Source organism: Marmota monax, unplaced genomic scaffold (assembly GCF_021218885.2).
Source record: "Marmota monax isolate L192 unplaced genomic scaffold, Marmota_monax_Labrador192_F-V1.1 WCK01_AAM20220418_F8-fsc00009, whole genome shotgun sequence".
Taxonomy (NCBI): Eukaryota; Metazoa; Chordata; class Mammalia; order Rodentia; family Sciuridae; genus Marmota; species Marmota monax.
Window position 1 is genome coordinate 23,521,828 of NW_026694710.1, and position 13,882 is coordinate 23,535,709.

Below are 13,882 nucleotides of genomic sequence, written 5' to 3' on the forward strand. Positions count from 1 at the left end.
CAGAATTCTTCTCATTCAGTGGCAACAACAGAAACAAAGAAAGTTTTCACTAATTGGTATGTTCTGTTGCCAGGATATTTTAGAAAAGGTACTTCTACTAGAATTGGAAAAACTATTTTTAATTAAGATCATTCAGAGATCCAGCCAGAGGCTACCCTGGTTGCATGCTGTTCTGCTCTAGTAAAATGTCATTATTAAAAAAAATTAAATGGGTCAATGAAGTCTGAGCTCTATATTCTGGAAAAAAAATCATAGCTTCCTAATTATGTCAAACTACCAAAGGCTCACAGGTCTGAAAGCAATATTTCTATGCATATTCTTTCAATACTCCATCTAAGATGTACCCAGAAGCAGGTCAAGGCCAGCACACTGTATTGGGAGGGAAAGACACTGAAAAAGAAAGGCTGCAGACAGCCTGCCACCTGCAGGAGGGAGAGCCTGATGGGAGGTGATGGGTGGCCTCTCTCCCTCTGGAGGGGACAGGTCGGCAGTGGGATGTTTCTGGTGTTTTTGCATGGATCAGCTTGTCCAGATGATACGTCCTCTCTCCTCACCTCTCCCCGGTGGGAGAAGCAGGAACTTCTAGAAGTGGTGCTCAGGGCAGAGGAACTGGACACACACCTAGCCACCACTCCTTTCTCTTTGCTGCCACCTGTAGGCAGCAGGGATTGTGCCCTATTCCTCTCTCAAGATGCTACACAGGGGCCTGGCCCTGCTTTCTGGGTTCCAGGAACTACACTGTTCAGTGGCACCAAGAGCTGAGCGGGTCTGTCCCTGGTTAAGAAGTGAGGATCACAAGGCCACCTACCTGCAGACCTCAGATGTCAACCAACCAATGTTGAAGCTGATAAAGATGCTGTTCTCCATCGTCTCTGATAAAGCTGATATCACTGATGTGACTCTCGCATCCTCAGTCTTTCCCTCCTCCCTCCTCTCTTTCTCTCCATCACCCCACCCTACAGGAAATGGGTGGGTTTTGTTTTGTTCAATAACTCCCCTCCTCAAGTACATGGTAGTCAGATGGGGTTCCAGCTCTATTTCCATTCATCAAGGCAATTCCGTGTGCCAGGAGCTCTCACATACAAATCCAATCCTCACACTATCCACGTTTCATCAGAAAGAAAACAAGCACAAAGGTGTGGAGCTATATTCACTCATATGACTAACACATGACAGAAATGAGACTGGAACTTAAGGTGTGACTCTTTAAAAGGGACCAAAGCCAGAATAGATGTGGATCTCAGAGTGCATGGGTTGTTAATGAACTGTAGCACCAAAAAAGAAAAAAAAAAAGTGCAAAAACTGAGTTTCTATAACATGGCCACAGACTGCTCAAGAGGAAGAAGGCTTTAGGAATTAAGAGTTCTATGTGATACTCAAAGATGGGTAAGTGACATGCTTAAGCCACACAGCAAGGAGTGGCAGAACTGGTCCAGACCCACAGTTGTTGCAACTGCATCTGGGAAAGGGAAAAACAGTGTGGAGGAGCAGAGCTCTGGGTTTGAGGATGCCTGCCTCAACACTACTGCAGTTATGAAGGCATAGTGGTACATGTCCATAATTCCAGTGGTTTAAATGCAAAGTCAGCCTCAGCAACTTAGAGAGGCCTTGTCTCAAAATAAAAAATAAAAATAAAAATAAAAAAAGGGCTGGGGGTGTGGTTTAGTGGTTAAGTGCTGTTAGGTTCAATCCCTGGCACCACAAAACCAACAAACAACTAGCACAGTTGCAGAATCACACCCTGATATAATTACACTATTTTTTCCTCTAAATTTCAATTATATTGACTCCTCTGAACCTCTTAAGCACTCCTAGTGATTATCACCCCCATTGTTGGCCAGATATAAATATGTCACACTTTGTGAGCCTTATGTCTGCACAGCTACTCAGCTGTACAGTTGTGGCCCAAAGCAGTAACAGACAATATGCAAACGAATGGGCTGGTTATATGCCAATAAAACTCTACATGGATACTGAAATTTGAATTTCATACAATTTCTGTGTGGTAAAGTCAGAGTATTATTTTTTTCCAACCAATTTACAATATGAGGCTATTCTCAGCTGATAGAATGAGAGGACACAGGCAGGGCTAGGCCTGGTGTGGCTGACCCTTGCTGACCTCTGCCTAGAGGGAGACACTGCTGTTGGAAGATAAAACGGTTCTCCCAGATTCATATGGCTTTCAAGGGGTGCCTCGAGCTAAGCCAGCGTTCACAGCATTCACCCTGCTCGATGCCTTTTCAAGGCAAAGGGAAGTTAACAATGGACTTGTATAAAAGGTCTCTATGACTGCATCTTTAACCTAAGTTGTCAGGTACTAAAAAAAGGAATTGTAAACTGACAGCTTTATACCAATTCTGTAAAGCTTCCACAAGTCGCTGTAGCTTCCATTTCAGTGACCTACTAAATTAGTATTTAATTCTAACAAAAGAAATTAAACATTTACACTGCCATCTAGCGTTAAACAAATCTTCTAACTAAGAAGCTAAACATAAGATTTTCTTTGTTCTATGAATCAGAATAATTATTTTAATGTGTTCCAAAATAATAAAAATGAAATTTGCCTATATGAAGTTTAAGTAGACAAAGTATCAAGGCTTATTTTAAATTCATCTGGGGACTGGGGATGTAGCTCAGTGGTAGGCCGGTTGCCTGTCATGTACGAGGCTCTGGGCCTGACTCCCAGTACTGCAAAACAATAAAAATAAAAGATAAAATTCACCTGGGATATATTATTTTCTCTGTTGGAGTATTTATATGAAGCACTTCCATGTTTGCATTTACTGATGGAATTAAGAAAATGCAGAGGATTTTTTTATATTTTCAAATTTTGTGAGAGAAAGGTTTTTCTTTCCTTCCTTTTTTTTTTTACTTTTCGGTGCTCAGGATCAAACCCAGTGCTTCACATGTGTTAGGCAAATGCTCTGCCACCGAGCCACGACCTCAGCCCTGAGAGAAAGGGTTATGAAGTAGAAAATACACTTTGTTTCACAAAGATGAAATCCTAAAGAGATGCTCCTAATGATGTCATCTCCTGTGTCAAACCCACTCTTCCACTAGTACATGACACATCTGGAAAGAAGTTCCCATGGTGAGACGCTGCAGAGCAACCAGGAGGAAGGTGGCGAAGGGGATGGCTGGGATAGGGCCCCTCACTGCAACGCTATAGTGCACACACGGGCCTGGACTCTACCCCAGAAGCCACTGTGGAAGCGATGGTCAAAAGGCTTTCTCTTTTAAAATCAACTTCGTCTTTCCAAATGGTGTTTTCTCCACCTGTTCAATAAATAGTCACCGAGTGGCAAACTGTCTTTTGCATCTCTGTATTTCACAAGAGGGCAGATGCTGTCTCCATAGGACTGTGTGAGGGCTACCTTGAACTCCATTCCCTCCTTCCTTTGGTTACTGGGCTAACCCCCACTCTTCCATATCTCAGCTCATGCTATGGCTTCTCCAAGGACTCTTTCCCTGACAAGGCCGAATTCCTCAAAGTCATTCCTCTCCTCTATTTTTGCAGTACCTATCCTATCTGCAATGCTGCCCGTATGTATGAATCCTTTCACAGCTCTGTGAAGATAAAGGAGCACCATGTTTGTCTGTGCTCACTATTTTATATTCCATGCCTGGCACAGTGTAAGGCATAGGGTAGATAGTAAAGATCTGTAGAATGAATGAAATAATGAATCAATCAATTAATCAAACCTTGGCACTGTCAAACACACAGTATAAGAGTACCTCACCCAAGAAGTGTGGTAGAAGAGAACATGGAGAAATAACTCTTTTACCAGGCTCATGTGAGAAGCAGCCTAACAAAAGTACAGAAAAAGAGGTACCAGACTTCAGAGGCAGGGGAGATGACTTTCAGATAGGAGGGGCGGGCCCGGAAAGCTCTGGGAGAAGGTGGTGGTTAGAAGTGAGGCTTTCAGGGGAACAGGTGGATGCGTGAGATGCACGTAATGAATCAAAGAACAAAAGGCAGACAAACGGGTGAGTGAAGGCCTGGAGGCACCAAAGTGCCTCTGAATGCAGCCACAGGAGGAGCGGATGGACGTGTGGTGAGGTGTGGTGAGGTCACGAAGAAGTATGGACATGTCTGCAGGCAAAGAGAAGGGATCTAAGAAGGAGAACTGAATGATCACATCTGTGATGATGACTGTAGCTGTGCCTTCAGGACAAACAGGGAGGGAGGGACAAGGAGCAGGGGTTCAGAAGAAACAGATGAGGCCAGTAGCCAAGACTGCACTAAAGCACCTAGAGGGAATGGAAGGAAGTGGACAGAGCCACACGTGGAGGTGGGACTGCCCACGTGGCTTGTAGGTAAGTCAGTGGCAAGTGGAACTGAAGGAGCCTGTGGCTATGCCATGCTGGAAGGCACAGTGGTGAGAGGACACTATGAAGGGTAAGAGAGCAGTGGTGAAGGGCCTGGCTCTGCCAGACCACTAAGCCCTGGCTCAGCAGCTGCCAGGTGCATGGTCTTCAGCAGGTCCCTTCACGCCTGTGTCTCAGTTTCCTTCCTGTCAAACAGGCTCAATGACAATGTCTCCCTCACAGGGCTGATGTGAGGACCAAATGAGATGAAATACTAATAGTGCTCAGCACAGTATCTCACACACAGTAAGCACTCAGGAGAGGCAGAGAGGGGCTGAGTGTGCTGGAGGTAGATATATACACAGACAAGGACAGGGTCAATTTTTGTAATGCAAAATAGAGACAGGACAAAAGGGTCAATCAGAGCTCTGGAGTTCTTTTAGGAAAAGATGGAAGAACAAAGAGGCAAAAAAATGGAGTAGTCAGAGGAGCCCCCAAATACAGTGGGTCCTCCTCCATATTTATCTATGCATTCACACAGGATTCCACCAACTATGCACTGAAAATATTCAGATAAAAATAAGTGCAGCTGTAGTGAACATGCACTGGCTTACTTTCTGTCATTCCCTACACAACACACTGTAACAACTATTTATATATCATTTACACTGTATGAGGCATCATCCATAATCCAGAGACGATCCAAAGTAAACAGGAGAATGTGGGTAGTTTATAGGCAAATTCTATGCTATTCTACGTGAGGGCCTAGAACACCCATGTTCAGGTTTCCTTGAGGGGTCCTAGAAGCAATCCCTTGCTAATACAGATGGACAAGCTATTAAGTAATGGCAGTAAAGGGAATAAGGAATTTCTCAAAACTGATGGTGGTCAGCAGGATCAAAGGCTGTAGCAAAGTGGAGAGATGAAAAGGGCTGTTAAGGTCTGCACCGTCATTATCATTAGAGAGCCGCATATTTAAAACACTAATTCATACTTTATTTCTCTACAGTGGTTAAAAAGAAGAGACCATCCAACACCATATGCCAGTTGCTCTGCAGCCCTATGCACTGCTAATGAGGCAGCAACACCACTTCGCAACTGGTAATTTATCTCAAAGTTAAGAACACGCCTGCTGTGTGTGTGACCCGGCACTTTCACTCCTAGGTATTTATTCTAGGGAAATGTACACATATATGCACAAAAAGCCTTGTAGAAGCTGCTCACACATAGCAGCTTATTCATAATAGCCTGAAACTAGAAACAATCCAATTTTCCCTGTTAGTAAATGAATAAGCAAATTGTGGCAATTTCACACAACAGAATATTTCAAAAAATAACTAATAAAAAGGAACAACTAGTGATATTCTCAGCAGCATATTGTGTGAAAGAAAGTAGATACACCAAGAGTGTACTATATGACTCCACTTATACTAAATTTGAGAAAAAGCCACCAGCTTTACTAATTAAAAAGCATAGATGAGCTCTGGGAGAAAAAGTCTCAGAAAGTGATGAAAACCAAGCTCCACCATTAGGATCAGGGAGGAGTGAATCGTGAGGAAGCAAAGGATCAGGTACCAGGTGTCAGTGACCTATAGCCAACAGGCCAGATCCAACCCACAGGCTTGGTTCTATACAGCCAGAGCTAAGAAGCACTTTTTACATGTTTCCAAGGCTGTATAAAAACAATAAGCAAAACCAATAAAAGAAAACCAAGATGAATGTGTGACAGCATATATGACCCACCAAGCCTAATCCACTTCCTATCTGGCCTTTTACAGAAGGTCGGCTATTCCCTGATGCAGACTTTCTCCCCAAGTCTGGCATTGGATTGAAACAAAGTGACAGTGCACATGGCTTCAAGAGGAACAAGGTTAAGTGCATGAGCTAAAGGGAAGAAGAGAAAAGAGTGTGATCATCAAAACTAGAGGGGAATCAGGAATGCAGGAATGATCCAGAAGCAGTAGGAATGATGAGATGAGGAACCCAAGTTGGACAGTAGGACAGCGGAGGAGAAATAGGTACAGCAGGTGAAAAGAAGGGAGGAGGCAGAGAGGCAGGAGCGAGAAGTCCTACCAACACTCCAAACCTCAGAGGAGCAGGCGGCCTCAGCGGGGGCAATCCCGACCACTCTGGATATAAACCACCACCTTCCTCAGCAACCCTAGGTCCCATAACCTGACTCTACTGTGTCCGTTCCACAGGACCTAAGTGCTTGTCTTTGTTAATCCCTAGAATGCAAGCTGCAGAGAAGCAATATTTGCCTTTTTTATTCCATTATGTGCCCTAAGAATCTAGAATAGTACCAGGCACTGAGCATGTATTCAACAAATATTTGGTGCATGAATTAGTTAATTTGCATAGATTGAGATGGGAAGACACTGAGAACATCAACACAACTGACACTGTGGGCCAGATAATTCCTTCTTTGTTCTCAGACATTGCCAAGTGTCCCCCACAAATCAGCTGTGGTTGAGAACCAATGGGCTCATCAAGGACTTTACGTATTTGGCACCAGGGATTGAATCCAGTGGGGCTTAATCAGTGAGTCACATCCCCAGCCAATTTTTTATTTTGAGACAGGTTCTCACTAAGTTGCTGAGGCTGGTTTTGAACTTGTGATCCTCCTGCTTCAGCCTCCTGAGGCACTGGGATTACAGGCATGCACCACCACATCGGGCTCATCATGGACTTTAGTAGGACCATGAGGAGTTCATTCATTCATTCATTCACTGACATATATTTAGCTAGTACCAAGTATGGGTGAGGCACTATGGAAACAAGAATAAAAAGCTGACAAGGTCTCCAGTCTCATAAAACTTAAAAATTATTCACAAAGATAAATAGTAAACTATGTTATTATTATTGAATAATAACAAACCATGCTTTGTCATGAAAAAAATAAGGTACAGAAACAAACAAAAACTCCCAGGTCTATTTTATAAACAGTGGCCCAAGATGGCCTCCCAGAAGACACAGCATTAAAGCTGAGCACTAACTTTTGAAAAAAGACCACCATGGGAAGAGGAGGAACAATACCAGCTGCCTGTGCCAGCATCAGGAACGGGCAGGGAGACTTCCAGGAAGGCTGGCACGCTCGGCACCATGGCAGGAGCAGGGTGTGAAAGAGATGAGAACAGGCAAGGCCAGGTGTGGAGGCTGCTGCTGACAGAGAGCAGTGGGGCATTCATGCTGGGTCTCCTTAGGGGTGACTAATCCAGGGAATACTCCAAAAGGTGATGGCTGCCAAGTAGAAAGGGGACCTAGCCAGAGGAGGAATGTGATCATGAGTTACATTAGAGGCTGAATAAAAGTACTTATAAGCCCCCCAAAATGAAGGCCAAGTCAAAGTGAGCTTGTTGATGTCTCTAGCAAGTGTCAGAAGCCTGGGAGAAGGACAAGGAAAGAGGTCATGAGGACTGAGACTGGGAAGGTCAAGAAAAGCCTGACACAGTGAAGTGAAGGCGCGAGATGAAAACATGCTCACAAGGGCACCACCCAAACAGCAAGGCCAGTGTCACAGGCTGGGACAGCAAAATACAGGCAAAGAGAGCCAAGCAAGAGCCTTGAAAACTTGTCCCTCCTCAAGGTTCAGGTGATACAAATACACATACTCTCAGTTTTATGTACTGCTCTGGTAAGAAATCAGAGTATCATACGCTAGGATGTAATGGCACCCATGGAGATAGAGACCAGAAGTTGCGATATCACATTGCTGTGAGAACACAGCCACAGCAGCTGTTGAGTTTTCTTCTGTTCTGCACATGTTCTTCCACTGCTATACTGATCTTCCTCATTACAGCTCTGAGTTGTCAAGTAAGAAGTGAGGACAAAAAGCTTAAGAGGGCCAGGCATGATGGCGCATGCTTGTAATCCTAGCGGCTCGGGAGGCTGAGGCAGGAAAATTGTGAGTTCAAAGCCAACCTCAGCAAAAGCAAGGCACTAAGCAACTCAGTGAGACCCTGTCTCTAAATAAAATACAAAATAAGGCTGGGGATATGGCTCAGTGGTTGAGTGCCCCTGAGTTTAATCTCCAGTACTCCCCTGAACCTCCCCCCCCAACCAAAAAAAAAAAAAAATTAAGCTCAAAAGGAACATAGGAACAGAAAAGAACACAGCCGTCCAAATCCAAGTCCCCCCCACCGCCCCCCGGCAAATGCACTTACCTGTAAGCATTAATGTAATCTTTCCTGTGTTCCAGAAGAAAATCTCTCAGTTTGCCAATATGAGAAATCTAGAATTAAAAAAGAAAGGAGTTCATTAGATTAGATAGATTACACTAATGCCATGAAAATCAAATTAACAGAGAATGGAATGTAGCCTGCAGAGAATGGGAAGCTATGAACTGAGCAACTTGAGGTTTTAGTCATGCAGTTACTGACTTGCTAACATTCCTGGGCCTGGTCTCCTCTCTTAGGAAAAGTTCCTTCCTTCTACCTCTCATTGCTGTGATCTATGACACTAGGAACAGGTGATCTCTAAGGAATACAGAGACTAGCTGAGACAACTCCTGTCTAGAAACCAGACAGCAGGAACTGTGTGTCTTCTATCTACAAGTAAGCATTTCTTCTCTCATGTGTTGCAGGAGATGGATTCTAAGGGTGAAGTTAGGTGTGTAAGTAGGGCCCATGATGCTACAGGGTTAAAAAAGGATCTGGGGGAATGATTATCCCTGTGCAGCAAATCTCTGTTTTCCCTCTGATTTGCTTCTATGGATGAACAACAAGATACCAAGTACAGGTACAAAGCTTTGTGCTCGTGCTGGCCAACTCCTGCTGCAACAGAAACCCACTCTGGAGCCTCTACCATGTTCCATACTGTGTGTGGAGCTCAGAATTCAAAATTAAGTAGAGGCAGGGAGAAACTGGAATCAGAGCTGCCAGGGACAGAAGTGTTTCCAGAAGGAGAGGGTGATGAACTGGAGGTCTGCTCTTTCCTCTGGCCACTGATCCAGTCCCCACTCACATTCTCTGTACTCCCGCCAAACACTTGTGCTCTAGCCTTGAAAGGTCTACTGAATTTTCATTTCTTCCACACATAAAGTTTTCCTGTCAAGGCTAACTCAAGCCAATTTTCACTTTGCTTTCAACTTAAAAGGACTTCTACACACCACCCACTTGGCACACTCAATTACATACATCCACATATTCTGACTTCACTTTTACACACGTGCCTCTCTTGGGACATTATGAACTCTGCAAGGAGGGGTTGCACAGTGTTCCCTGCAATTCTAGGCACAAGAACAAAAGGTGATCACTAAATATTCATGGAATGAGGATATGTCTAAATATCAAATAGTACTTGTCATAAAAGAAGCATTCTCAGTTCTGGAGATAGGCTGAACTTGCAGGGGTTTAGTTAAATTTCCTGCATGGTCTAGACTATTTATTATAAATGTGGTTCAGACAGATGCCCTAAAACACTTACAAATATGGACCAAAGAAAAACATGGCTAAGATATTTTGTGCTTATTTCACAGATAAACAACACGTCGTCTTCTTTTTCTTCCCAAGAGCCCTGCTGCGTGTCCTGATTATCCTGGTCTCACTAGCCAGTGTGGGAAGGCCAGCCTCACAGAAGCTAATTGACTCATCCAAACTCATACACTCAGTGGCAGAGCTTGAATTCAAGCACAGGACAGTCCAAGCTGCCTTCTACACAGTCCTGCTCCTATTTTCCACTTAAGCTGCATCATGGAATCTGACTTTATAAGTTTGTCTGGAAAAAAATTTAAGAGATGTGCAAGCAATGTCTGACTACACTACATACAAGCTTCCATCAAGTGACTCTTCTTCAATGGTTTCCATCCCCTTTCCTGCAACCCCTGCTACCAGGGGCCAAAAATTCTTTGGGGGCCTCTATTAGGGACCAGGTAAACCACATAAAGGATTGAGCAAGGGAAGCAGGTAGATAGGATACATGGGGTGAGGTCTGCTTTCCAAATACACAGCAACCAAAGAAGCAACTCTGCTGGCTGATTGGCTAAAGGGCCGCTGAGGCCTAACCTCAAGGCTTAACTAATGGCAGCAAGTCCACTCCCAGCCCTGGCACCTAAGGCCTGTGGAGAGCTGCCCCTGGGCTGTGTGGGACTATGTTGTGCATCATAGCCCAGTGACGGGATAGTCTGGCACTGGGAACTTCCCATGACATCCCCACAGGGACAGACCATCTGATTCAGGTGAACTTCCCCCACAAGCTCTGCCAAAGATCCCACACAGCACCTGAGATGGGTGTGACCTGCCAAGATGCCAATCAACCTGCTGACTACAAGACATCACCAAGCAAGAATCCGCCCTTGAAACATTATCCCTGCCTTTGATGTACCCACTTAAATAAACCACCAGAGCCATCTTTCCTTTGTCTAGTTCCAGCTCTTGTGTGGACTGGATGTATCAGGGGCTCTGCTTTTGTAAATATATTTCTGGCTTTTTATGTTTTGTTCTTCACTAATTATTTCAGACTTTTAAATTTTCAGGCAGCTTACACCCTCCTTAGCAGGAAGAAGAACCCCCACCCCCCGCCCGCCCCATGAGACACTGGCTGTCATCCCTTTTAAAGGTCCTTCACAGTTGGGTCCCAAAATCCCCAGTTGTATTGGCCCTGCCACGCTCCCTGCCAGACTCCAGAGTCCAAGACCTAGGGCTCCTGACTCTATCACGCTTAAGTGGTTCTCCTCCCTGGGATAACCCATGCGCCATTCTCTCCAGGGCAAACCCCTCCCCTTCAAAACTCCTGTTTCCTCTCCACACCCATGCCACTCCCAGCTACAGCCAGATCCCATCCATGATAAAGCACTGCCAAGCATCTGTCTCAGCACCTAAAAGCTCCTAGAGAGAAAACAGTCCTCTCTCTCCCTAGACATTGTCAGACTGAGTTCCTGGTACAAAGCAGAGCCTCGGAAACATTTACTAAATGTTGAATAAACACTGGATACTGAATAATCTCAGGAGGATTATACGTACTGTGAAAGGCAGAATAATGCTTTTTTGGCCTTCCCTTCTCCTGAAAGATGTCCAACTCCTAATTCCTGGAAACTGAATATATTACATGGCAAAGAGAATCAAGTAGCAGATGAATTAAGGCTGTTGGTCAGCTGATCTTAAAATAAGATGATTATCTTGGATTATCCAGGTAGCAAGGTAGTCACAAGGGCCCTTAAATGTGGAAGAAGGAGGCAGAAGAGAGTCAGAATAACGTGCGTGCCTCCAGTTGCGGGGAGGGCAAGGGGATCGATCCTCCCCAGAGCCCTCAGAAGAGAACACAGACCTTTTGAAAACCAGATTTTAGTCCAGGGAGTCACCTTTTGGACATCTGAACTACAGAAGTACAAGATAATAACTCTGCATTGTTTTAAGCCACAAGTTTATGATAATTTGTTGCAGTGGAAATAAGAAACAAATACATCTACTTAGAGCCTTAATCACCATAACAGTATTTTTACGAATCATAAAACTTTGCATAAAATGTTTTAAAAGGTCCAAGGAATCTACTACATGGCTGGATCAGCCGTCCTTTGCCCCTGCTACCCATTTTTAGTTAGTTTGGGTCTGCAAACTAGCAGACCAAATGGTGAAGGGATGAGCGCCAGGAACAAGAAGGCCCAGGGCATCTGATAAAAACACAGTCGCAAGCGGTTTCAGTTACAGTGTAACAAAATGTGATCCCAGCTTCAGGTGCTCTGTAATGGCAGATTTTGATAAAATGAGTTTATTAAAATAGAGTGAAGGCTGTTTAGGATTACATGGAATTCTTGGTAAATTAAGAGGTATTAAGTAATTACTGACTTAATAATTCATCAGTACAGTAACTCAAACTTAAAAGTATGCCGTATAAAATAACATTTTAATGCCAAGAATGAAAAGAAACATAGGAGCATTAAGATTTCTTTAGACATTTGAGAGCTCTGAATTTCTATTAAATTCCTAAAATCGTGTACCAAAAAAATCGTAACAAATCAATGACAAAGAAAAAAGCATCCTATAACAGGGTCATCTTTACAAAACAGGATATGACAGTTTAATCGCACACTACCATCATCTTTACAGAGATTTTTGGCCAAGTTCTGATCTGTTTACTATTAGGCTTAGACCTACTTTTTAGAATTAACTGCTGAAGATACCACATTATATTTCACACAATTCTGATAAGCCCCTTACAATTTTCAAATCTTTAGAGCAGCTGAACACTTGTATGCTTTGATTTTTTAATGATTCTACATACAGTGCTAGTTTCGAGTCACATGATAAAGTAGGAATATTCGTACACTTAAGAGAATGCCTCTTTTAAAAGGAGAAAAAAACATTCCAGTGTGAAGTTTGGGAAGGGGATCAGAGAAAAAGAAAGTACATTTTCCCTTTAAAATTAGTGTTCTTACAATTGAGATGCCAGAGACGGAGAAAAAGGAAAGCACCATTGGTGAACCCTCGGTGGGACCAGGCAGCTGACAAGATGCCAGGGCTAAGTATAGGGAGTGCTCGTAGCAAAGGGACACCCATAGTCACTGCTGTGTACCTCCCTCTGCTTGGAGAGCTGACCCCACTGCTTCAGGAGAAACTCTGCTCATTCTTCCAGGTTCACTTAATTGCCACCTCCTCCTAAAAGCTTCCTGAACACCTCCCTTTTTGACACCTGTTTGCACTGTCCAGATTACATGACAAGTATTGATATGACATACTTTGCTGCTGCTTCTTTGCTCAAAAAGAAATTTGCTTATGTGGCTTTCTTCTCACTGCTTGTATGCTTAATGTTTATTCTGTATAGATTATTTGGTCAGAAATATTTTTCATCTGTGACCCCTAGCAAACTTTAGTTCAGCTCCTGAGGTCAGAATCTCTGTCTATACATTTTTTTTTTAATCCCCTACAGTTCTTAAGTGTTTAAAAACAAGGAAATGAGAGAAAAGGGGAGGGGTGGGGAGGAAAGAAACCCAACAAAAAAGGCCTCACGATCTGATGGATCCTGATACACTGATGGGATCAAAAAGATCTGAAAGGTATTGCACATTCTACACCCAGATATCTGAGTGAACAAGCAATTGAAGAGGGACACGACACCTATTTGTGCAAATAAATAGCTTTCTCCAAATTGCAAGGGGTATTCATAAGGTACTGCCAGACCATGTACAATCTACTGAGACTGCGGTCTGATGTGCTTCACAAAATGATCATGTGCCCCACGAAGTGGACCATTTTCCACCTGACTGACAGTCTGTTGTGGAAAAGAGTTTTTATCACAGATATGGTTTGATGGCACTGCCCCTTGATATTAACTATGTCACCAACAGAGGATGGGTATGGACAAAGACTAGAGAATCCTGTATTTCTAACACAAACTGTAGTTTAAGATAAAAATTCAAACTGTAGCTAAAAGAGAAAAGTAAAAAGGAAAGGGAATGAATATTTATTTTATATCTCCTGTGCCAGTCACTGCTGAGTGGGTTGTTTCATTTCATTCTGACCATGACCTGTGGAAACAGATGATTTTCTTAGTGGGAAGGAACCCAAACTCTGAGAGGTAAGAGGAATGACAGAGCTGGAACTGGCCCCTACCAGTGCTGAGCTGGCGTGGGCTCTCTTAG

General features: G+C 43.6%; 1 protein-coding gene across 6 annotated transcripts in view; it reads right to left on the reverse strand.

Annotated features, from left to right (window-relative positions):
* The window catches only part of Stx18 (syntaxin 18), a 130,178-nt gene that overhangs the window by 58,309 nt on the left and 57,987 nt on the right, over positions 1 to 13,882 (reverse strand). For all 6 annotated transcript variants that reach the window (XM_046423456.2, XM_046423455.2, XM_046423454.2 and 3 more), the window contains exon 2: positions 8,472 to 8,539. In XM_046423456.2, coding sequence (XP_046279412.1) covers positions 8,472 to 8,539 — 68 coding nt within the window. The remainder of the gene's footprint in view (positions 1 to 8,471; positions 8,540 to 13,882) is intronic.